The 26,219-nt window shown below is 39.3% G+C and overlaps 1 protein-coding gene across 2 annotated transcripts in view; it reads left to right on the forward strand.

The window, feature by feature from the left end:
• Positions 1-26,219, forward strand: part of dennd1b (DENN/MADD domain containing 1B) — a 99,634-nt gene that overhangs the window by 18,202 nt on the left and 55,213 nt on the right. For both annotated transcript variants that reach the window (XM_077226663.1, XM_077226664.1), the window contains exons 3-5: positions 11,195-11,238; positions 22,914-22,963; positions 23,704-23,823. In XM_077226663.1, the coding sequence (XP_077082778.1) occupies positions 11,195-11,238; positions 22,914-22,963; positions 23,704-23,823 (214 nt within the window). The remainder of the gene's footprint in view (positions 1-11,194; positions 11,239-22,913; positions 22,964-23,703; positions 23,824-26,219) is intronic.

Here is a 26,219-nt window from a genome sequence, read left to right on the forward strand (position 1 = left end):
CCAGCCCTAGTTGAAAGTCAAGTTGCTCTACCCCTCTTCCTGTGCATGGGTGTGTGTCTGTCTGTTGGTCTGTTTCCGTGTCTCTGTGTGCCCACTGGCTCGGGGCGGTTCGCAGACCTGCTGGGAACAGGAGCGGCCTCAGTGTGTCAAGCCCAGGAGGGGAGGCCGTTGGGGAGCGAGAGGGGCGAGAGGGGGATTAAGCAGCCCCAGGTCTGTCACGGTGACATTTATCTCCCTGCCTCAGCAGCAGGGGTTGGGTTTACCCTCCTAACCTTCAACTTTCAGCCTTAACCCATTAATCCCTTTGTGTCTGCCCGCCCCGCGCAAACACACTCACAATATGGCAGCAGGAGGCTGCGGAGGCAAGGAGCCGGGCTCCCTTTGACAGCTTTTCACCCACAGACAGGGGCCTTCATCTCTACATTCCCCAGTGTACAACCCCCCCCCCCCCCCCAACCACCAAAAACAGACAGTTGGTCACCCAATCGGTCATTTTTACATGCATTTTTGCAGATTTGTGGCGCATTTAAAACTTCAAACGGTGAATGGGGACGGCACTTTCGCCGAAGTATGTTTGGGAGGTTTATTGTTAAACAAGGTCATATTTTAACAGATGACGCCATCTTTTTTCAGCATCACTGTGAAATTTTCAAAGAAAACCGGGAAAACGATTGCGCATTACAGAACTTTCAATGTAAAGACTGTTGTTATTCAAATTTATTGCAAAATATTCTTATATACAAACATGGTTAACAAAGTTGTATAAGAAGATACCAAACCATTATATACTATTATAGTATTTATTAATATTTTGAATTAGCTTTTATTTTTATATTTTCAGTTTTAGTTCTTTAGCAATAGTTTTAGTTCTTTTATTAGTCATTTTTGCTTGCATTTTTTCTCCATACACACATTTTTGTCTGACTGTTGCACATTTAAAGGCTCAAATGAATGAAAGCGGCACCTTCGCCGAAGTGCATTTGGGAGGTTAATTGTTGAACATGCTCTTGTTTGAACAGAAAACGCATCTTTCTTTTCAGCGCCAATGGGAATTAGCGTTACCTGAGCACGTCAGATACTGTCGTCTTTCTTAAAAAAATGACAAAACGTTTAGATCTCTGCTTTGAATACTCTTACTAGATAAGTGTTTGGGCAAATATTTGATTGCATTGCTCAGAATTGAAGCCGGATCTGGCTTGTTGAAGGGACAGAGCGGGTGTTAATAATAAAAGAGCTCATCTGAATTTTTGGGGCTTTTCATGTGAACCCCCCCCCCCCACCCCCCCCCCCCCCCCCGTCGTGCGAAAATCCCACAGGGACAGAGATTTGCAAGTCCTTTTGCCTCTGTGTATGAATAAGCATGTGTCTCAAGGTATTTTTGAATGCTTTAGAACACGGGAGCCTCCAGGATATGCAGCACAGAAGGTGCGTGGTTGGAGGGCAATGCCCCCTCTGTTACCCCTCCCTCTCACCTATCGCTTTCTCTTGCCTCCATTTTTGTTGTTCAATCTTTTCTTGTTTATTACCCTTTTTATTGTCTTTTCCCTCTCTGTATCAAAGTAGTTGATGTGAGCGCATTGACAGCAGTGTCCTGCACTATGACATCTAAAATTGTTTATTTTATGACAACATGGCATTGTTTACTACCATTCAAAGGGGGTTGGTAAGATTTTTAAAAGAGTTTCGGAAAGAAGACTCTTATGCTCACCAAGGCATTTGATAACAATACAGTAAAAATAGTAATATTTTGAAATAATGTTGCTATTTCAAATAACCTTTTTCTGTTTGAATTGAAATTAAAATGTCATTCTAATATACTGATTTGCTGCTTAAGAAACATGTATTATTATCAATGTTGAAAACAGTGCTGCTTAATATTTTTGTGGAGTTTTTTTCCTCCGGATTCTTAGAATAAAAAAGTTTAAAATAACTTTTTGCACATTTTTCGTAACATAATATCTTTATTGGCACTTTTGATGCATCCTTTCTAAATAAAGATTTCATTAATTTCTTTAAATGAAATTCCAGTTCCAACCCCAATCTAGGTAAGATATTGCTATGTCATTACACTGTATTGAATCTACAATGTATACATTGTATTGTCAGCTACCCATCATTCTCTCTGTGTCCCTCTGACGCATCTCTTCATTCTTGTCTCTTTCCCTCTCCCTCTCTCTCTCCTCTCCCTTGTGTTCCTCTTTCTCTCCCTGGCAGTGGTTCCCATCCTCTCACCCATAAAATCAGCATAAAATTGACCTGACTCTGCCAGATCAGATGGAGGAGTTGGGCTTCAGATCCCTGGGGAGAAGGAAATTCAGTCTTTGTAAAAATATTATAAGACAAGGTCCGTGAAATCTCACAATGGGATTATGTAATGCACCTTTGTCAGTCTTTTCACCCCCCCCCCAACCCCCCCCCCCCCTTTCCTCTCTGAACTCTGGTCAGCACCGGTGGAGAATATGTGGGCATGTTTACCTTTGCAGAGAGAAGTGAGACGACTATGGTGGATTCGTCCAGAGGGGTGGAGATACAGAAAAGAAGGGGTTCTGCTATGAAAAATGGAGAGATCCATTCGATGAAGGAAGTCTGAAGTTGGGTTCATGCCCGCCATGCTAAATCATCAGTGTTCATTCTGCTAGATGCTTCATCTGACATCACTTCCAGCACAGCAGAACTGAATCATCAGCACTGTTGCTGTGGATTAGATCAGAATGAAGAAGCAAGAGTTTCGGTTCAAATATGACGGGAAGTTCATATTGTTACTCTATAAATTGATGCTGACAAGAAAGAGGAAACGGCTAACGTGCAAATGCTCCATATTTAACTTGACTCATTGATGTGATTTACTATGTGATTGTGATTTAGCTGCCGTTTGTTTAAAAATTAGGTCAATTTTTTCATATTATATATTTTACAAATAAGGTAATTACTATTATTAATTACATTTTACAGATACATTTATTAATCTGGTGCACTTTGAGAGTTCAAAATTAAGAGCTCCAACCCATGTTCAGTGTGCAAATTGAACAAAGAAAAAGTCTGTGCATTGACTTGTACCTGAACCTCAAAGGGGGCTCTAGGGCTCGTGTGTTAGAGATGTGCGGATCAGCTCCAATGTCACCTGAATTTGCCGGTAAGAATAAATCATCCACCCGGCAACTGCTCAAACCTATGATATTCTCTGATTTAGATCATCACATTACAATTATTCAAATTCTCAGTGTTAAGCATGATGATATGGTAACATATCACACTGAAGTAGGCTGCTTATAAATGAAAATAAAATTTCTTCCGATGAAAAATTACATTTCTTTAATAGCCTAAACACAGACTTTACTCCTTTCAAACTTAAATGATCACTGTTTCATTACATCATTGTTGGAAAACACGCTTATCAGAATAATTCTGTTAAGCTTGTGTATATTTTAGTTAAAGCTTTTAAGTTATAAAGCAATATCTCATGTAGGGTTTTTCCTTTGTGTTTTATATAATGACCACTAGAAGGTTCTCTTGGCATGGTTTCCTTGATTGCTTTTTCCTGAAGAGAAATAGTCTTTTTTTTAAGATTTTCTTTTTGGGCGTTTTTGCCTTTTCATTAGTATAGGATAGTACTAGACAGGAAGTGAGGTGGTAGAGAGAGAGGGGGCCTGGATCGGGAAAGGTCCACGAGCCGGGACTTGAACTCGGGTCGCCCGAAGCGCAACAGCACTATGTCAGCGCACTTGCCCACGAGGCTATCGGCGCCGATGAGTTCCGAGTCTTTTAATGATTTATATCTCATCGACCCGTGACCCACCCGTAATTAATTTGTCATTTTTTATCCAATAGTTTCCTACGTCCCATGAGGCCTTGCGTCAAAAGTGGGCGTGTCTTCCGGTTCTAAGTAAACAAGCGAGACCTGACGGGACACTCGTTCATTCATTCAACAGTTGACATTCATTCAAGATGTAACGTTAGCGATCCAAACTTGCTAACGATGTGGGAACATAACCTCAACGAAATTAAAAAAGGGTGAAATAGCAGTAACTTAGGCTACTAGGGATGGGCATTCGATTACATGTTCTTAGTCGATCGTCGGGAGAATTAACGATCGACTGAAGGTGATGATACACAGGGCAACTTCATGAGCAATGTTGATGGGCAATGTTGCCGTGAACGGGCAACCAGATGAGACACAGGGCCCACAACCGATCTAAATTATCCAGATAGAAATATATTGCCCATTTTCAATGGGAAAGTGCCCAAGCAACAATCGCTCGGCAAGATTGCCCAGCAACATTGCTCAAAAAGTTGCCCTGTGTATCATCACCTGAACGTTGTAGGCTAAACTAATATTTATATTCAAATTTATTATCATTTAACTTTTTATAAATTAGAAATGCAATAAAAATACAGCGTGTTTTTCCACGATGAATTCTTTATTACTAGAAGATCAACTTGTGGCAGTTAAACTGGACGTTCGGTTAGGCTAAACTTGAAGATGTGCTGCGTTAGGAACAATTTAGGAACAAACCCTCGTTTGTTCCTAAATAATAATAATTAAAAAAAAGAATCATGTTATATATGCTGTAACAAACGCGATATAAAACCGAAATCGATCCACGAACCTCTGTCGCGGTGTGTGAAGGGAGAATTTCAACTCCCAGTTATCCTTCCCGTCCAGATCCAATAGGCTATAGCATATCTTTAAATTACTATTAGTAGCCTATTATTTTAAGTTAACATTATACAATACAATACCACAAAAAATGCATTTAATATATTAAAACTTCTGTTTATATATCATACTCCATTAATAAAGGAGTCCAGACATTAGAAAAATATAACACATGCATTTTATATTTAATATGAGGGAAATACACATGCCTTACGGACGTGACACAAAAAATCGTAAAGTTTTAGGTGGCAATTTTTTTTTTTAGTAATTCTGTGAAATGTGTGAATTACACTGCGCAAACCTAAAGTAATACTACCCACTGGATGAAGAAGGGTTGGCTCTCCACAGAAAATAAAATATTCATTTTATTTTATTTTTTGTGTTCGCATTTATGAGGAAAAAACAATGTTACGGACGTGAGAGTTCCCTGAAAGCGTTAGCCTACTAAAAGACTGCTTTAAAACTTTTACAGACCTCAAACAGAAAGCACTAAGCCTTTCTTTAAAGTTAATTTTGTTTTGTATTAATTGTATCTTCATTTCAATCAATGTTTAATCCACAAATTACCTGGATTTAATAAATAATAAGTAAATATAGCAGACAATAATATCACCACACGGAGGCGCCAGCGCCTGAACTGCAGCTCGTCCCATAAATGAACCGAAACTCAGCATAGTCTACTTGCCTTACAGACCTGAGAAATATATATATATATATATTATCTACAGAAGGCTTGAAATGTCTTAAACGGAACAATTGAAAACGAAAGAAAACTTTGTAATCCGTATGAAATGTGCATTTTTCTCCGGCGCGTTCACTACTGTGAAGATCGCGAGTCAGCATCGACACAGAAAACACTTGTTTATTAATAAATAGCCTAATTAAAATGTATCATTGCGAAATTTTACATATTCATAATCATTACTTTTGCCGGTTCTTTGTGACAGCATTTAGGTGTTTTATTGGCTATAATGAAATTGGCCACTTAATTAGCACATGTTGTCCATGAGCTCCGTAACGACATCTCTCATAAAGGTTTGCGACTTAGTTTAAATAGTAAAAAAAGATCCGAAAAAAAACAAAAACACCTAGCCTCTTCGCTAAATAGCAAACAAAATACCATTGGTATGCTACTTCCGCCGCCTGACCGGAAGTTGCACCCACTTTATTTTTTACAGTAAGGCCCCCCGGAAACAGGTGGATAACTTGGCCTGTCTTAGCTGCGGATTATCTGCAGCACCCGCGGATATAACCATGATCCGCGCATCACTATCGAACACTTAGAGAATGGACACAGGCCGGGAATCCGCAACAGAATCATGTCGGTGGAAAAGGGGTATTCTGAGCATGTGACCGTAGTCGATAGTTTTGTCGATAGCCGGAGGCGGCATGAGATTTGTGTGCTGCGTGCTGGACTAAATGCTCTTGTTGTATCCGAACATTTGATGGTATTGTTACCAGCTGAAAAGAGCTTCTAAAATGTGTAAAGGCGGTTCTGATGTCCGTACCGAACTTTAATGGGCAACATTGGCTTCTATGACGAGAAAAACAAGGTTGCATTCTTAAGGTTGCGTTTTGTGACATCATGTCCTGTTTTTGGTTTGTTTAGATGTCTTTGGCTACGTTCACACTGCAGGCTGAAACAACCCAATTCCGATTTTTTTTGCCCCTATGCAACACAGATTCGATCTTTTGAAATGCGACCCAGGCCATTTTGGTATCTGGTCCAAATCCGATCTTTTGAAATGCGACTTCAATCTGAACGGCCAGGTCACATGTATCCGACCCGCACGTTGTTGATATGCGACAAACGCATAGACTGTAAAAAAATATGGACGTAGTGTCCGTGACGTCACCCGTAGGTTTCTGAAGAGTGCTTTTGAAGCCTAAAGTAGGCGGGGCCAACCGTCGCCATCTTGGCATCGCGTCAGCTCTCGTCACTCCCGGATAAAAGAAAATGGGCAAAGAGGCGGAGCGTGGGTGGAGCTGAGGTACTAATGCTATGCTACTGGCCTCGTGCTAAAGTGACAGCTGAATGTAGAAGTAAAGCCAATAGTTAAAGTTCATGTTTTTGCCCTTCAAAATACTATAATAATTAAAAGACGTAACTAAAAGTGAGACTATGTGTATCGGGATGCATTATTATTCTGCTAGTTAAAAATGTATTATCATGCAGTAACTTACAATATTGCTCTGAGCTTGTGCGTGTGACAGTGATTCATGCGCATACATGTCAGTCAGTGCGGCATCGCACGTCAAGTTCATCAAGAGCTTTATTCAGTTCAGTTGATTTTAAAATCTGATTTTGGCCGCTTCTCAATTTCTCAAATGGGTTAAACCAAAAATATTACCTCAGAAGTTCAAGTAAATGCACTAGAAATTCACGCTCATTCAAGGGTGTGTATCTATTGCATGGACGGAGAGAAAGCACTGACACCTGCAGGATTTTCTCACGGTACTTTTTATTTAACACTTAAAAGTTTGAGAGCAACGGTACCGCATAACGAGTGTAGCCTGTACAGTATACTCCAAAAAGCAACGAAATTGTCAGACATCCATTAGTGCATGCGAAGAAAACAACTGGAAATACAACGCTGGTTGTTCTCTCCATACTCGACACCGACGGAATCCAACGGCGTGGGCAAAGGTATAATGCATTTTTTTATAAAAAAATTCACCCCCCTCACAGTTGTCATGAAGGGCAAAATTAGCTATATAGACCAAAACCACTTTTTGCTCCAGGCTGTAAACATATTTTTTTCTGCTGTAAAGTTGGGGATTTTAACATGGGGGAGATACAGATTTGACTCACTTTTGCAGCCTGCCTCAAGCGGTCAGTCGATGAATTGCAGTTTAATTCACTTCCGTGTTGGTTTCAAGAGAGAGACGGGGAGGTTGCCGCTTGGACAAACGTCATAATTCTGCGTTGAAGTAGGCGGGAATGAGAAGATAAACAACAACTATGGCGGACGATGCTGAGATCAGTCAATGGAAGGGAAGCAAGGTTTCTGATTTAATTAATATTTGGGGGGACAGCTCTATTCAGGCCAAACTCGAGGGCTCTTATCGGAACCGGGCGGTTTATGAAAACATTTCCGCAAACAACAAGTTACTTCGTTGACCGTTGAGTACTCTTCTGCGCATGCGGGTCACTTCTGGGTCATTTCACGTTCACGTTCACACAGGAGATCACAAAAGGTCGCATTTAATTGGAAATGTGAACGGCCTTGCAAGCCCCTGCAGTGTGAACGCAGCCTTTGGTTCAGTTGAACCGCACCAGAGTTCATTTGGAAGTGGACCGAGAGTCACCTTTTCAGCAGTCTCAGTCCGCTTGTTTGGTGCACACCAGGGTTCAGATGGCAGCGTTCACACTTATTCAAATGAACCGCACTAACAGAACAAGCGCATCAGAGTTCATTTTAATCGAACCAAACCTGAGAAGTGTGAACTTTCTTAGCTCTGACTTAGTCTGCTTAGTCCAAAGGTCATAACAGTGAAGTTTTGGTGAAATTTGCGACAAAAGGTCCGTTGTCTATTGTCAATATAGTGTAGTGAGGCATGAAGCACTGTCCACACATGAGTCTCTTTAAAACCAAGTAGCTTTCTGATGGTCAAAGCAATGAATTCATGTGAGCAACTTTAACTCAAGTGAAATCTGTCTCCCCCTCACGAAAAATTCCTAATCGTGCAGATTCCTATTGAAATGACTGGATTTCTCCAATTAAATTTGTGATATATATTGTATATATTTGTTGTATAAGTTCTGTGTGGTAATCTGTTCTCTTCTGAGAACATATTTATCTTTTATCAGACAGGATATCTGAACTTCCTGTAACAAACCGGTGTTTGATGCAAGGTCAGTCATACTCTGAATACCACCTTAGATGAGGAGGTGTAGCTGTTTGCAACTTTTGTTTTGGTTGCCAAATTTTGAATGTGGTTACATAGGAAACAAGTCCAGTTATTTCAATAGGAATCCACAAAATCTGGAATTTGGCATATGGTTTAAGGTAGGTTCAAGTAGGTCACAGATTCGCTGTATGGACCAACAGAAAACTTGCTTGATTTGAAATTGTCTTCTGTGTACTGTAGTGTTGGGCGATATGCTCCATTTTCATATCGTCCTATCGTCAGCCTGTGAGATCGGCGATACATGATATTATCGTAAGGGGGCGGGGCTTACTTATTTAATTATTAACTTGATTATTTACTCATTAATTTGCTTGTTTTATTACTTCATTTTATACGAGAATATTTTTCTATTTTGCTAGCAAAGGTGGAGTGTTTATATAGGCTATCAGGTTATTTCCCGGTACAGTGAGATAAAAAAAAGATCCTAATCATTTTTGTATCTGACTCGAGTATTTATGCACACACATGATCCTCTCATGCCGTTACAGATGCAGCATTTTGACTGTACCTCTGCACGAGATGAAAACACGTTTTAATAATTTCTAAGGTCAAGAAAGAGTCAGAGTTTGCGATATGTCCTCCTACCAGTGCTCTCTCTGTCTGGATTCACTTCACATATGCGCACTTCAGTAAGCCCAAACGCGGGTTCTTGCTCTTTAAATGCCGGAAGAAATCAGAGTAGGCGAGGGGCAGAAATCTAGAGTCGATCGGTTTATACTTTAACTTATGACTTAACTCCGATAAAGGAAAACAGGTTAATGCGTTTACATGCCCACATGCATTGTCAGTTTATTCAGAATAATCGGGGTAAGAATGTGCATGTAAACGCACTCATTCTCTGAAAGTGAAAGTAAAAACGGACTGAGTTGTCGGCTGTCGCTGCATAAACGCAGCGTTCTCTCAGAGACGACGTTGGATATAACGGTATAGCGACTATCTTAATTTACTGGCTTAATATTTCTCTTGTGGATCTATATGATGACAGTGAAAAAATTAGAAGAATATTTCTTGTTAAACAAGTGTTTGAAGCTGCTTTTGATTTTCACAGATGGAGTTGTGCTGTGTTTGTGAACTAAAGACTGGCCTATATAATTTTAGTGATATTATTATTAATATTTAGTAATTGTATTGTTTTTAGTGTTATTATTGTCATTAAATTTTTTGTTAATGTGCTATGGAAACAAAATACTGACGAATAAAGATGCCGTTTTCATCTTGGATTTGTTTAAGATATGCGTCTGTTAAAACAAGGACTCTTGACATTTTGTGAATGGATCACCTTGCAATTCATTTTGATGTGGGATGTAGGCCTAGTTTTTTATTCTGTTTTAAAAACATTTTCTTAGAGTCCTCATACGCCCGTGTCAGTGTTGTCGCAAGTGTTAGGCCATCTGGTGATGTCGTTATGAATTTAGGCAAGACAAATTAATCGTAGTTCCTAATATTAATTTAATAACAATACTAGCTTTATAATAATAATACTACTAATAATAATTTAATGCGTTCATGGTAAAACAAGCCAATTATCGTATTGATATCGTCAAAGGCATCTGCCATCGGCGAAATCTCAGACTATCGTCGATACACGATACTATCGTCTATCGGCACAACCCTAGTGTACTGGCCTTCTTGCATCACTACACTATTGACAATATCGAATTGTGTAAAAAATTCTCAGCACTACTGTCATAATATGGAGGTTGTAGATCAGACGTACCTTGCACACCCTGTGTGTGTCTGTGCACCAAACTCATTGTCTGGTTTCATGGTTCTCACATTGACCTTCAGCAGACATTGAGTTGTTGTTTTGTGGTCCAAGCTGATCTTTTTAGAGTGACTCATAGCAGAGGCGTCTGGAGTGCTGCCTCATTATGTGTCAGAAGGCGTTTCCAAGTCTGCACACACTTATTTATGTCAGATTATGGCATTTCACCAAAAATCTAAAATAATATTAATGCGTGTTAAAAAAATCTTCTAGTACTGAGTTAATATGTTAAGTTATGAACTCCCAAAACATTGGTTAGCCGTAGCATACATGCTCTGACACATTGATGATAATAATAATAATTAATAAAAATTACATAAACATAAAATTATTTATCATTTTTTACGTTTATTTTTATATTAGATATTTTTCATAATTTATTTTTATTGGTTTTATTTGTTTAAATTATAACTTATTTTATTTGTTTTATATATAATAATTTTTATTATTTTTATTATTATTAGTGTATTTGGGACGGAGTTGCCCACCCCTGGCCTATGTCATATAATATTTACTAAAATAAATAATAAATTAATTCATATTTTGAATGTGAACATTATATTTTTAAATGGCTGCAGTAAAGGCTTTCCCTTAGCAAATTTAGGTGTGAAATATTAATGCAGCGCCACACATCTGCTGTTTCTGCAGGTAGTGGAGTATTGTCTCTGTGTCTGTGTTTCTAAAGGCCTCTTTCAAACCGGATGGCATTTGCATATGCAGAACGTTCCATGGCTCTGCTCGTTGCCGCGGTGTGCCGACACATAGGAGAAACCACCCTTGCCCCCACCCCCTTCATTAATATGTATATGTTCTGAACGGTGCGTGGTTGCTGATTAATGCTGTCTGTCAATTTCTTACAGATCCGACAGTGCTGTGGAAGTTCCCTCAGGACTTTGGAGACCAGGTTGGAGACAGAGGAACTTTTTTTTTCTCTCTTCGCCCCCACCCCCCCACCAGCACCACATCCCCGACCCCTCCTGTTCCTAAAGGCCTCCCTCCCTCTGCTCTTCCTTCCTTCTCTCTCTCTCTCTCTCTCTCTCTCTCTCATGCGGTGTGATGTTGCCGATAATGAAAAGCAGTGAGCAGGTCTTCAATAAGCGTTGTTCTGGTAATTATCAGCTGGTTGTGATGTGAATGGGTGCGGATGGAGCTTCTTCGCACGCCCACCGCTGTATCTCACACCAGTGCAGCTGTGTGTCTCTCATGGGTTGGTACTATATCACACTAGTAACGTGTAATAAGCGTGTAACGAATAGTAATAGACTGAAATATCCGCTTAATCAGCCGATATTTGGCTATTTTGTAATTATCACATCACATTCTACCTAGTGTCAGTTCCAAAATATGTTATGTTTTATGTTATGTTTTGTAATGTTTTATGTTTTGTTTTTTTGTTATGTTTTGTAATGTTTTATGTTATGTTTTGTTTTTTTATGTTATGTTTTATGTTGGGTTTTTTTCTTGTGTTTTGTTTTGTTGTTTTATGTTGTTGTTTTATGTTTTGTTTTTTTATGTTATGTTTTATGTTGTTTTTTTTCTTGTGTTTTGTTGTTTTATTTTTTATGTTGTTGTTTTATGTTTTGATTTGTAACATGATACATTTTTATTTAAACATTTATTTAAATATCAAATATCAAATTGTTAATTTAATATTTTTTACACATTAAATATTCGTATTTAAAACATGCAAGTATTAAATGTTATACTTAAAATATATCTTATTTGCTATATATATATATATATATATATATATATATGTGTGTGTGTGTGTGTTTCAAATATTCATATTATACATGAATATATTATATAAATATTATATTAATCATATTAATTATATAATTACCAGAACAGCGCATATATATATATATATATATATATATATATATATATATATATATATATATGTATATGTGTGTGTGTTTATATATATATATATGTATATATGTATATATGTGTGTGTGTGTGTGTGTGTGTATATATATATATATATATCGAATACATTAATGTACATTTTAAATGGTATGTACAGTTATATGTATATTTTAAATAAATATTTAAATTTGGAATCATATATATCTGCATTATATGGTGATGCTGCTCTCTAGATTGGCATTGGATGTTAAAAACTTGTATCAGTTGAGCACTTATTACAAGTTAAAACCGTCACATTTATGATTTTATTGCTCTCTTAATAATTAAACTTCTTTCAAATAGGCATTGCAGAACTTCTAAAACTTATCAGTAAAAGAAGAATTGAATTGTTAGCATTTGTGTTGATGGTTGTTGCTTCAGTGTAGTTGAGGTCATATGTGTTCTCTGCACAAGCAGAAGTGGGTCTGGGTCTGGGCCTGGGCCATAGTGCAGCGTTGTGGTTTTCACACTTTTTTTCTGCTCACTCGGCCTCAAGGTCTCCACGTACAAGCCTCTACTCTCAAGCAAAGCAAGTTGGACAGTTCATTATGAACTACAATGAGAATGAAAGAAAGAAGACATGAGCATCTTTGGCCTTCGTGTGCACTTTGGTCTTCATCAGGCTTTTGCAGAGATGCTTCAGAAACTGCTTGCTTGGCCTCCAAGAAGCGTAATTTAAATGTCGGCGAATAAAAAGACTGTAAGAAAACTTAAACGCGATAGCATAAAGTCCTCCGGAAAAGTCTCCGCTCAGCTTGTTTGGCGACAAGATCGTTTCTAGTTTAAGATGTGTACAGATGGATCGGCCTTTTCCACATTGACATAAAGGCTCTCATTGAGTCGCCTCATTACCAGGATTAGGCTCTATTCGCGTCTTTGTACGGCTGCTCCCTCTCTATCCGCTGAAATCCCTTTTTCCCCCCAAGTTAGCCAGCATATGGCAGCAGCAGCTCCGATCTCTACAGGCCTCCTTTGTTTATCCTCTTATTGTTGCGGCGCGTAATGACAGTTGTAGGCCGTAGATCGGGGTGGAGGGGTTACTTTACCCCAGGGGAGCGGGTGAGAGAGAGACCGAGAGAGAGAGGGCGAGGGAAGAGACAGAGACAGACAGGACTGTGGATTATGGAAATATGAATTGATTTTTTATCCTCCTCTCTTCCACTACCCGCTCTGCTCGAATAGGGACTCTAAATGAGGGGCGAACAGACTGGAAGCTGGCACAGAGGGCGGCGAAATATGAAGTGCTATCCCTCGGCCCCAGAGACTCGCCGTGGCCGCGGTCACCTACAGCTGCCACGTGGAGCGGCTAGAGAGCCGTATATATCTGAATCGCAAGGAGGCCATTTTTTTGCAAATGAAGCAGACAGATGGAAAAGCGAGACTTTATTGCCTCAGATCTCTTTCCTGATGTCAGTTTAAAGGGAAACATAAAAGAAATTAAACCGATATGCATATGCGGGTTATTATTTCTGCGCTTGCCATAGAAACTGACATTATTTGAAGTTATTTGAAAGGATTTGTAACTTAAAGCCTCATGTTTTCATTGATGACGGGTTAAGGAGCACCAGCTCGTAAATAACTGGAGAGATTAGCTGTTCTCCTCTTTTACTGTTGCGTACAGTAAATGTGTCACAGTGCCTTGAACCCTAAAGCACTGTCTTATCTTTGTGCTCTATGTATAATGTCAGTAGAAAGTTTAATTTGTAATTGTATAGTAACACTAAGAAATCGCAAATCTCTTTTTCCTTGGTGCTTTATTACACAGTGCAGCATATATTAATGTTGCTTTTTAACAGGTGCAGTTATGGTTTTTAGCAGGTCCACATGGAATCTGTGGCCACAGAAAGCTTGAAAGATTTGCACAGTATTTGTGTGTCGTTTATATATTTAGACTAATATGAGAGTGATTTTTACTGTCTGACCTGTACCAGTCCTTTTCCCCCTCCACTCCATGTGCTTTGATGTGAGTTCTGCACCATACTATTAAGGCAAAAGCTAATAAAAAAATGTAAAATTTGAATTAGTGTTATAAGTGACATTTTAAAAGATAAATGAATGTGCTTTTATACATTATTATTTTATTATTATGATATACTTTGCTAAATAAACAAATAAAAACAATGTTGTGAAAATATTATAATATAAATATTTATAGTATATTATTATTTACATTTTATTTTTATTATAGTTTATATTATTATTATTATTATTATTATTATTTTTGTTAGTGTTTTGCTCTGAAATCTGATTGGATGAGCTATTTTCGAAACCATTGCAAAATAGCCAATTTACACAAACCTGTGGCTGCACATCAATTGAATTTATGTGTTAAGATTTCAACTGAAACAATTAAATGAATATAATTGTTAAATATTTGTGTATTTCATATCGGCGTTTTATAAAAACAGTAAGCCATTGGAAGTTGTGTTAAACAAGACTTGGGGTTAAGCAAGGCCTGCTATCCTGCATTTAGGAGATAATCATATTGTTTAGCTATCTCAAATTTAACCTTGACCTTATCATGCACATCCTTGAGATTTACACGTTTCTCCAGCACTGCTTTGTATCCCAAAGGGAATAGCGCATCGCTAACCACACATTCCAAGCCACCAGCGGAGTGTGTTTGACCTGATGGATGTTGGGAAGTTTCACAGGAGCCTCCAGATGTCACCCGGCCCTCCATCTCCTTAGTTAGGCGGTAAACCGGCATGCTGAGTGAAGCTACAGCTCATGTAACAAAGCGAGAAACTGCGTCCCCGGAGCCTCGTGGGGCAAATATTTGTCTAGCTTTGACACAGTGTACAATCATATGCCCCAAGCCTGACACTTCATGATTGGTAGCCTTTCCCCCCGCTTCACCCCCTCCTCTGCAGGACACGCACCAGCAGCCCGGGGGGAAGGCCAGCCAGCGGAGCATCATCAAGGAGCACGAAGAGCGTCGGTGGGGTTTCAACGCTTTAACATGGAGGGCATGTTCGAGATGAGCCGTGATTGAGAAGAACATCGTCTGCTGGTGCTGGAGGAATGGAAAGGGGGGGCCATGCCTTGCTTCTGGGGTATCCCGTACTCGTTTCATTTGGGAGATTTTCCTTCAGTTCAGATCTCCAGAGAGTGGGTAATGTGAAGGCCGGGTCCAGTTAGCTGGCCTTTGCATCAGGCTAGTCGAAACATCCTCACTAAGGCCACGCTGTTGCCCGTGGCGTCTGATTACCCTGACCTTAGGGCTTTGAGAACGGAAAAAAGCGTTCTCCTCATGGTTTTTTCTGTTAGCAATGCCAGAAACGCTGGAGGGTGCTTGTAGGAAACAGTCTTCATTACATCGGATGTCTCAGACATTGACTTGTTCATCAAGAAAGTGACATCTTGCAAAAAAATAAAATAAAAGGGATATTTTCAACTCTGGTCCCACGTCCTCTTTGAATGTGGAACGGGAAGATTGGTCATTCGTCGGTTTTACTTCCCTGCGCAGCCATAGTTTCAGTCCACTTAGTGAACTGAAATTAAGAACTGCATGATGACCTTCCATTTTAAATGTTATCTTTAAGTATTCTAGCTCTCTCAAACCTCTTGAGATTTGCATAGTGCGACAAACCTCAATCGAGGAAGGAAACACTTGTCGTTGGCCCAAAGTGCAGGATGTCCTGGTTTGGTGGAGGAAGAGATAGACTGAGAGAGAGAGAGCAGAGGGGGTGGTGGTTGCGTTTCTCAGAGACTCCACACGCTTGATGTAGCTTCTAGCCACAGCTGAGAGAAAGAGAGAGAGAGCGAGTGTGAGTGAGCGAGCGATCGCGTGGTCCAATGGGAGTTGACAGCTTAAACGCAGAAAATCCCCCAGGCCACTTGGCACTCAATTAATGATGTTTCTGGCTCTGCGGTTCTCAGGCATATGTAGCTGAATCTCAGCTTGGCCCAGTAGAATATCAGTTGTGTATTCTTAAGAACAAAAAACGCTTATCCGTCACATTAATATATTCATTGCAGAGTGTTTTGGAAAATCTATCCGCCTGCGTTTGCTTTCGAAATTAACTGAAACCTTGTTGTTTGTACACCGTATTAGCAGCCTGAATATAATATATACTTGTGGGTGGGCTCTTTTCCCTTTGAACCACCTAAAAACCACTTCAGAACACGTTGGAAACCACCTAGCAAATGTGTAGTAGCTTATTGATCCTGCAAACTTGGCTAATGAGCTATTCATTTGGAAAATTAGTAATTAAAACAAATTTACACCATTTTACCTAAATTTTTGTTTTTTTCAGAAAGCCTGTTCTCATGCGTAGCACTATAAAACTCTGGTTTCCAGTGACCACAGGCCTAGTGAAGCTTGTGTTGGAAGGCTTGGGGTGGTTAGCGTGGAGGTTGCGTATCCACACTGCTCCGTGTCTCCTCCCAGCGGTCCTGTCACACACTTGTCAGTTCTTGAAGTGGGCAGAGGATCAATACATCACCTGCTACATTTCCTTAAGCAGTCTCAGACAGACGGCGTGTTTGCGCTGGAAAGAAATAACCTCTGTGCCAGCACACCGAATATTAGCTTCTTACCACCTAAGGGTCAGCGCAAGAAGCCGCAAAAAAGAAAGGAAGATGAGGGCTAAAGAAGAGAAATCAACCACCTCCCGTTCTGTTTGGCTCGTTTCAAGTGAAAATGTAATGCCCTGTGTCAATTTGAAACTCTGGAAGAGCTACCCCTTTAGCACTTTGCCTCGATCCAGGGGCGAAGTCGGCACTTATTAAAGGCGCGTAGTGCAGGGTCAAAAGCGGCAAGCCAGCAGCATACGATTAAAAAGTAATGAAAGGAATCTCGGTTGGAGATTTGAGGTTCCAGAGAAGGCAGAAGATTATTTTATCCCCATTGATGTGCCGTTGCATCAGGCGCCGGTTCTATTAGAGAATATACGCTTTAAGCTACAGCACTTCAAACCTGCATGACATTGTCATGGATGGATGTGCTGATCTAATATGAGGTACCATTCATTTAATATTTTTATTTAATACCAATATGTTGGCAATATAATTGATTATAGTTGATTTTAAAATTAATATGGTCTGAAGCTTTAAATTTTAATTAATGGTTATTGCTTAATCATGATGTTTTTAAAGGCCAAACCTAAAGACATTCTGTAATTCGCAATTTTGCTAAACATTTTTGAGGAATTGTAGGAAACAGTCGCAGAAATTAAGTCGTATTTGTTAGAAAAAGTAGCATTCATGAGAAACTGTTGCAGTTATAAGTAAAGTTGCGCAGTGAGATAAAACGTTAATAAAAAGTAATAACAGTTGACCTTAATGTTCTTTCCTTAGCCATGTATTTGTTTTTAAAAGACTAGACTAATAACTTATTCGCAATTGCGAAAAATATTCACAATGATGCATGAGAAACCAAGTCGCATTTATGAGAAATAGTCGTAATTGTTAGATAAAATAGCATTTATGGGAAACATTTGCAGTTAAGTAAAGTTGCGATTGTGAGATAAAACATTGCAATTTTGAGGAGTTACAGTTGTTAATTTTTTTAGGCAATAAGAGAATTATGATGATTGCTTTTCTTATTTTTCTGTTGTGATTGAGAACACTATTTTCATATTGCAGAAGAATTTACATTGTTGGAGGGACCAGAGCCATATTTAGACCAGAATAGACCGTGTGCGCCAGAGAAACAAGCGCGCCGCCATCTTTAGAATTTGGTCTTTAAACTTCAGTTTTTGCGGTAGCTCTGTATATTTCTATGGCATCGCTGTCAAATAATAATAATTAATTAATAAATTAATAAATAATAATTAGCTGGTGAAGTGGATTTACTTATTGTAGAGAATGTAATTTTTGAAGCAGGTGTCATAAAAAAATCTCATAAACCGGGACTATTTTAAAACAAGCAGTTCATTCATAAATCTGTAAGATCTTACCTTCATGCTGTGGGAATACAAACCGGAAGACAGAACACAACGAGCACAGCGTTAAAAAGGGGCGTGGCTACATAAGGTTTATATCAGTAAGCAAACGCCTAGTAACCACCCAGAACACCCTAGCAACCATGTCACGCTATGAAAACCACACCTTAGCAACAGCATAGCAACAACCATCAATATTCTAGCATCGTGACAGCAAGCTTTGCACAGGAGAGCAGCGCTCACGTTTCCTTAAGAAAATGTAGTAATTGTAGCAGTAGATGCATTTGATTATGGACCCAGTAGCATTTTCGTCATCATAACCATGGGGCGCTGCATGTGTTATGGCTCATTCTCTGACACCCAGAGAGAGAGGGATATGGAGAAAGAAAAAGCAGGACTTAATTGGGGTTTGGGGGTACAGTGAACACTGACCTGTGGGGAGATTGGTTTTGAACCTGTCACTGGGATCTCGGTGCCGTCAGCATGGTGGCTCTCCCAGTCTCTGTCTCTCTCTCTCTTTCCTCAGACACACACACACACAATCACACACTTCTCCCCTGCTGGAGACAGTTCCATAGCGCCGTGTAGACCTGCTGGCTGGCAGAATTTTTAAAGAGCATGGAGGTTTAAAGACAGAAACCCCTGGGGAGGAATCCCACCAGCTTGGAGAGAGAAAGGGGGAGTTTGCTGTCTCTCTCTCACTCTCTATTCCTGTCTTTCTCCCACCTTATCTCTCTTTTCTCTCCTATCTTCGTCTGTCGGTCTGTCTGCCTGCCTGTCTACTCAGTTCTCATGCTTTCTCTGCCTTACCTTCCTTCTGCCTCTTTCTCTCCTTTTCTTTCTCCCTCTATTTCTCGTCACATATCTCTCGCGCCCCCTCCCTCCTTCATCCAAGTATTGACAGAATGAAGAAATGCTTTTCACTCGCTCATCCGGTGCACCGCTTAGTTCCCACTCACAACATCTTTCTCTCTCTCCCTGTTCTTTTTCTCCCTCCCTCCCTCCCATTCTGGTCTAACTGTTCCCATCTAAATATTCAACTCTAACGTTCACATCACCTAGTAACATTGGCTACATTCACGCTGCAGCTGAATGTTGCCTGAATCTGTTTTTTTTTTCTCCTTACAGATGTGACACAGATCTGTTTTTTTTATTTTTTTTACAGAAGCCCATTTCGGAGTAAAAAAATAAAACGGGGAATTGTGAGAGAAAGTTTAAAATAGGAAATACATTTTGTAATTATGTAAAAAAAAAGTGCAATTAAGAGACATTAAGTTGCAGATGTGAGAAATACTCGGAATTGTTAGACAGCATTTACAATTTCAACTATGAGAAATAAAGTTGCAATTATGAGAAATGTACATTATGAGAAATGGTTATAATTAATAAAGTATCATTTTGAGTATAATTTAATAATTCATTCAAAATAGTCGCAGTTGTCCAAAACAGTCACAATTTTTTCAAATACTGTCACAATTATCGGTTACAAAAATGAGAAAGTTGCAGTTACAAGAAATGTCGCAATTATCAAAAATAGTAAATTGTTAAGTTTTGCAAATTACGTTTTTTTTCAAAGACAGTGTGATTCACAAAAATCATAATGAATCTGGCTTTTTAAACCCAATCCAGGCCACATACATATTTAGAAATAAATTGAAATTGCTTTTTTGTGCTTTTTTTTTAACACATCAGTCTAACTACAACATGTTTGAAGTAATTGCTGCTTTGTAAGCACCCTTATAGTCAAATGTTTCCCTATCCTCAACTACTTGACACTGATTGCTTCTGAGTTGTAGTTCCACAATTTCGAGCATCAGAATCGGGCAGTTTTGTCTTGAGGTGTGAACGTTGTCATTATGCAGAAGCCCCCTGATATCTGCTGATGCCAGTGGTGGATCTTCTGCTTCCATCCAGCCCAGCAGAAGCTCCCTTCCTCTGCAGGGAGTTCAGGGAGGGAGCGGTAGTGTCTCCCGGTAGCGTGGGGCGGTAATAAATGCTGCTGGTGGAGGAGAGAGAGAGATAGTGATAGAGGAGAAGCTGTGATTGTAGGCCTCCGCATTGGGACCAGAGGGGAATGGAGACTGCTGTCTCATTGAGTGATATCCCTGTCTCAACAGTAAATAAATAATGCAGCCTGCAGAGTTCACCCTGCCTCCTCCAGTGAGTTGTAAATGCATTAGCTGTTTTATATTCTTTTGTCTTGGGAAAATGGTTGGGAGGGAGGCAGAGAAAGGGGAAAACAGTACAACCAAACAACAGGAACGATAGCAACTCGCGTTCCACCTCTTCACACGATCTGACTCTCCTCCCAGAGCACTCTTTGGTGTAGTCCCCCGATCACCTGGATGAATAGTAATAAAACTCTGAGAGAAAGAGATGTGTAATGCACATGCGTACAGAGATTTAGATCTACTAAAACCTTGAGGAGAATCGTGAGAATATTTCACTCGGATGCCGGAGTGAAGTGGCTCAGGTTTAATGGATTTGAATGGGTTCGCAAATCACTTGAAGTAAACATACAATCAAAATTTACTTTAATGCACGTTTCTGCTACTTTGAGTTCAAATAAATGTCTAAATTAATGAAACTTTTCTTTTTTATCACCAACCTTTCATTTAAAAGGGACAATTCAACCACAAAACTGACATTTTGTCATAATTTACTCGCCTTCATTTCGTTCCAAACCTTGCAGAGCATGCAGGATAAATACGATTATTTTTTTGGGACCCCATTGACTCTTTATGGACAAAAACAAAAATCTTAGCATCTAATATATCGAGAGCACATATCAAGTTCTCCCCATTTTTTAATTTTTTTAATTTTTTACAATTTGTCATAATTAGAAAGTAAAAATTGTTGCAAATGCCATTTCATGTTGACATTTAATGAAATGAGTTAAAAAAGTGCAGGCTTTGGAGTTTCTCTATGGTCTTTATCATGGCTTTTTTGTGTTTATTTAATTCTTTAGATTGTTTCAATTGACATGGAATTATGAATGCATTCATTCAGCTGCATGTCATCAAAATATTATCTTTCGTCTAGTCTGAATATAATATCCAGTATGAATTTCATTGCTAGTTCCTGTCTAGCAACTCAGATTGACAGCAGGGACCAGCACTGACTGGCGTCAAGCAGGCCAGTGTGGGACCGGCGACAACTTCTGCATCTGCGAAGGAGACAATTTTATTTGTGTTGCATCCGTTTGCATACACTTCTGCAAATGCGTGGCGCAGCTTGGCATAAACACTCGGGGGAAGCGCCTATAGGAGTTAATGATAGTAGCAGTCACATACGGCAGCATCAGGCTTGCGTTCGCGTGACAGCTTTAGTGCCGTACAGTCATCCGCCGCGCCACGACACGGCGAGGATGTTTCTGCCGCTGCCAACGTTCCTCTCTCGCCTGCCAGAGCCTTCAATCTCCTCGCCGCTCTCTGTATCACATACTAACTCTCTCACTCTGTCTTCCCCCATCAGCACCACCGCCTCCCACCGAGAACAGCAACCAGTCACCATCCGCGCCGCATATGCATATATGAGCAAATAAAAACAGACACCCTTGCAGGCTGGCGCACATACATGCACGTTGAACGATTAATTTTGTTTAAAAGTGCAGGTATCGGTATAGAAGCGGCTTTTGAACTAACCAGCTGCCCCAGAAAGCATCGGCTCCATTCATCTGAATGGTCGCAGCTTGTTATACTTTGAGCAGGGGATCACTGGCAGTTCCCCATGGCTAGTCTACAGTGCAGGACTGGCCAGACGTGGCTAACCCATATGGCTATGGAAATCCATATGCTGCTGGTGCTAGGACTCTCCCTCTGGGGCTGTGCGGGAAGGTAAAGCCCCAAAGGCTGGGCCTATTTTCGCCCCCATCCTTTTGCGCACCTCCTCTGAACCCCTAGTGCTGCTCAGCCATTGTTCCCACAATCTGCCGTCACCTCCATCGTCCCCACACCTCAAGCGAAAAGATCAATGAGCTAATGGCCGCTAATTATTTTAGCCTCTGAACGCCCTCCCCTTTACGTCAGGTTGGTGTTGTTTCCCTTTAAATCCATTAGTTTGCCCATTTGTTTGCCTGTTAGTGTTCTGCTTAATGAATATTTATTTGAAACTGATTTACACGTACAGGAGTATGATTGAGAAAAGTGTTTTTCGAATCAATTGAACTCATGATTTTTGTCTGGCTGACAAAAGAAACAAAACGGGAGAAAAGTCCACTAGATTTATGTTAGAACCGTATCTAGGGAGCAGAATGTCACAGAAACGTGGAGTTGGGCTCTTTTGACTTGAGACAATATGCAGCCACCAAGCTACCATTTAAAACACGCTAAAAACGTAAATACATTTGTCTGCCAGTTAATGTTCTGCTTAAAGAATATATATTTCAAATTGAGCCGTTTCATTTGATTAACACAGTGTGCACTCTAAACCATGCAGTTTGTTGAGAAAATGTTTTTCTCATCAACTGCACTTATGGTTTTCACCTGGCAGAAGAAAAACTGGCGAAAAATTCTTTAGACGTACATTAGAGCCTTATCTGAGCACCAGAATATCATAGAGACATGAAGTTGGCAATATGCAACCTTTTAGCATTGCACTAAAACACTCAGAACACATTAGCAACCTCATAGCAACACCCTGGCAAGATCTCTGTTTGTGTCACAATCCTCTTTATCATATCGTGTCAAGTCATTATCATTTAGTCAATAATTAAGGCTTATCCTTAAATTAATTGACATGAGTTGAATTACCCATAATGTCTCTTTTTGTTTCTTTTCAGGAGGTCCTGCAGACAGTGCCTAAGTTCTGTTTCCCATTTGACGTCGAAAGGTAGGTCGTCCCTAATGCTTCCAGAAAATCAATCAATCGATGTGTGAATTGGGAAAAATTAGGATGTTTGTTTATACAACACTCATTCACACGTTTAAGAGGTTGTCGTAAATGACTCACATGGAGGAGCCGCACACCTCCTTTGGTTCCAGTAGTACTGGTCTCTAATGTCAGACCCTTCACTTAGAGGTCTGGAGAAATAAAACGCCTTAATAGAAATGAAGATCTCCGCTCCCCAGTAGACAATGTGTTTGCATGTCTCTCCTAACTGGCATGATGTTAGACACGTCTCCTGAATAAACAGCACTGTGGGTGTGTTGGCTTGTTTGCTCTTGGAAATGAAAAATTGAAAGTGTCGTTGTATAGTTGATGTGCTGTGTGAGAAGTTCACTTCCTTCCAGCTGAAGCTTTCTTGCTGCCATCTAGTGGAGATAAACTACACTGTCACCATTTGTTTAGTTCTTACAACCTTAAATGTGATGCAATCTTTCTGCTGCCAAATGGATATGAAATTAGTGAATGCATGTAGAATGTTTACAGGAAGTTTTTGATAATGTGATTTTTTTTTTTTATATAGCTTTTCTGATATTTTACATCAGATATGAGTAATTTTGCTCTTTTATGATTGATAATGCTAAAAGTTACGGTCGCTGGTTAATACTTGGACCATTTTTCGGACCACAGTTTGATTAAAGATTAATGTCAAACTTGTTTTTTCCTCTCTTTGTTTTGGACTGAAGAGTGTCCCAGACCCAGGTGGGCCAGAACTTCACGTTTGTGCTCACAGACATCGAGAGCAAGCAGAGGTTCGGTTTCTGTCGGCTGACGTCCGGCTGCAGGGTCTGCATCTGTTTGCTCAGGTAAGAGATTATCATTACTATTGTCAGAACAGATTGTTTGTTTATTTATGCACTTTTTAAACTTTTAAAGTGCATAATTAGTTATTTGAATTTTGACCATTTGCTGTCCGTTTTATTATTTATAATATATGATGTATTTATAGTTTGATGTAACCTATCGGTTCATTAGGCCATTTCTTGAAAAATTGTAAATTTTTCTGTTTAAGGGAAACCAATTCCAGATAAATTATAGATTCTGAAATAAAGGGATTTGAAACCAACAATACTTCACTTTTAGGAAATTATAATAAACACAGATAAAAATACTCCTTTTGTTTGTATTTTTAGATCATAGTATGATTTCATATGCTTTCATATTTTCAGTCTGAACCGTTCCATTGAGAATGGAAAGCAGCAGATAGAAGACTGTTACTGTTACTGTTACATAAACACTAAACCAGTGTATTTAATAATACAAAGTAATTTAGTAATTCAGAGCAGCTCAACTGGGACATATCACATTTTTTCCCTCTCCGTCTACACGGTATTGATGGACAATCGCAGGTTTATCATCGTCATGATGAGCTGCTGTCGAGATCTCTCCTCCTCCCGTCACAGCCAGGATGGCCTTTGTTTGTGTGTGTGTGTGTGTGTGTGTGTGTGTGTGTGTGTGTGTGTGTGTGTGTGTGTGTGTGTGTTTCTCTTTCTCTCCACTCGTTATTCAGGCACAGAGGCATGCCGGAGACGGTTCACCAATAATTATGCATAAAGCCCTGCTGCCAATTAGCAAGAGTCTCCACTGTCCCTTTCACTGAGTTTTACATGCTAATTCATTTGACATATGATGTATAAAATTCATTATGCATTCTGAGTAGTTTGCATGGCTTCCTTCATTCATAATAAGAAATGCATTTGAAAGTTTTGTTCATTTTTTTTTCCATTAAGACCCATGACTTCTTTTGTTTGTCATCTATTTGGAAATAACTTGGAGAAACGTCACAGAAGACCTAAAGAAAGTTTTGTTTTTCTACACCCTTTTATTTAGATTTTATTTAGATTTTTTCAAATGTTTTATATATAACATTTGAAACTATATATATATATATATATATGTATTGACGCACAGACACACACACACACACACACACACACACACACACACACACACACACACACACACACACACACACACACACACACACACACACACACACACACACACACACACACACACAAAATTATTAATATATCAGTTTATATTAAATGTTCAACATATATGTGTATATAAATATGTGTATATATATATATATACACCCACACACACTACAATTTTAGATTTTTGAAAGGTAACAATTTTCTTATTCACACACATTTACACTCTCCACCAGAATATAAAAGAAAAGTAATTAAAACAGTTTGTGTCCTTGTGATTGTTGAAGTGCTGGGACCATAAAATTGTCACCTAAGCTTACACAAGGAAGTTGCCTAATGAGAGGGACAGTTTTATGTGGACAGCCCTTTGTAGCTTTGCAGGTTTAGCCCAGGCCAACTAGGCCAGGGTTCCTTGGGGCCAAACCACTTCAAAAACACAAGCGTTCAGTTTTACCCCACCCTATCTGCCCATTCGGCCCTCGGACACTCTGAGAACATAGCCTTCGGACATCTGCGAGACCTCAGATGAAATAGATCTCTCTCTCACTCTCTCTCTCTCTTGCCGGTTTTATATGATGGCTGGGACCCGACTTGGCGTCTTCCTCAGACGGCAGAAGTTTTCTTCAGTTAGTGGTCGTTTAGGGATATTTCTTTTCCTTAGCTGAACATAAAACTCAGGAAAAGTCAGGGTGTAATCATATCTCATCCTGGGAAGGATACAAGGTGCAAGCTGACTTGATTTTAAAGCTTCTAAATACCTCTGATGATTTAGGACGCATGTTGATTTAAGGGCCGATTAGATCGTACAGGCGTACAAGACAAACCAAAGACCATGCATGGAGTGTAAAACTTCATGAATGCATAATATGAGTTTAGATTGATTTATAGTGGGATTCTAAAGTCTGAGACCACTAGTGAGATTGTTCTTGTTTTTAGAAGTTAAATTGAAAAATTAATGATTTGATTTCCCCCTTTACCTAGAAATAGTACAGAATATTTTATATTTTATTATGTTTTTATACTATAATAAAATATATATATAATATATATATAAAACAAAAAAACTAGAACTTTCTTTCTATTTCTAGGTTTTAAATCCCAGATTATCAGTGTGGTCTTTTTTGTTTTGTTTTTAAAAATAACTTTTGTCAAGCAAACTGTAAAAAAAAGTTGCTGCCTTAAATTATTAAAGTACATTTCAACTTAAATTACATTAAACTGACTTTAAAAAAATGAGTTGAATCTTGTATAACTTATAAAAACAG

The sequence above is a fragment of the Siphateles boraxobius genome, unplaced genomic scaffold (genome assembly GCF_051911475.1).
Source record: "Siphateles boraxobius isolate OS27281-9 unplaced genomic scaffold, OSU_SipBor_1 13, whole genome shotgun sequence".
Classification (NCBI taxonomy): Eukaryota; Metazoa; Chordata; class Actinopteri; order Cypriniformes; family Leuciscidae; genus Siphateles; species Siphateles boraxobius.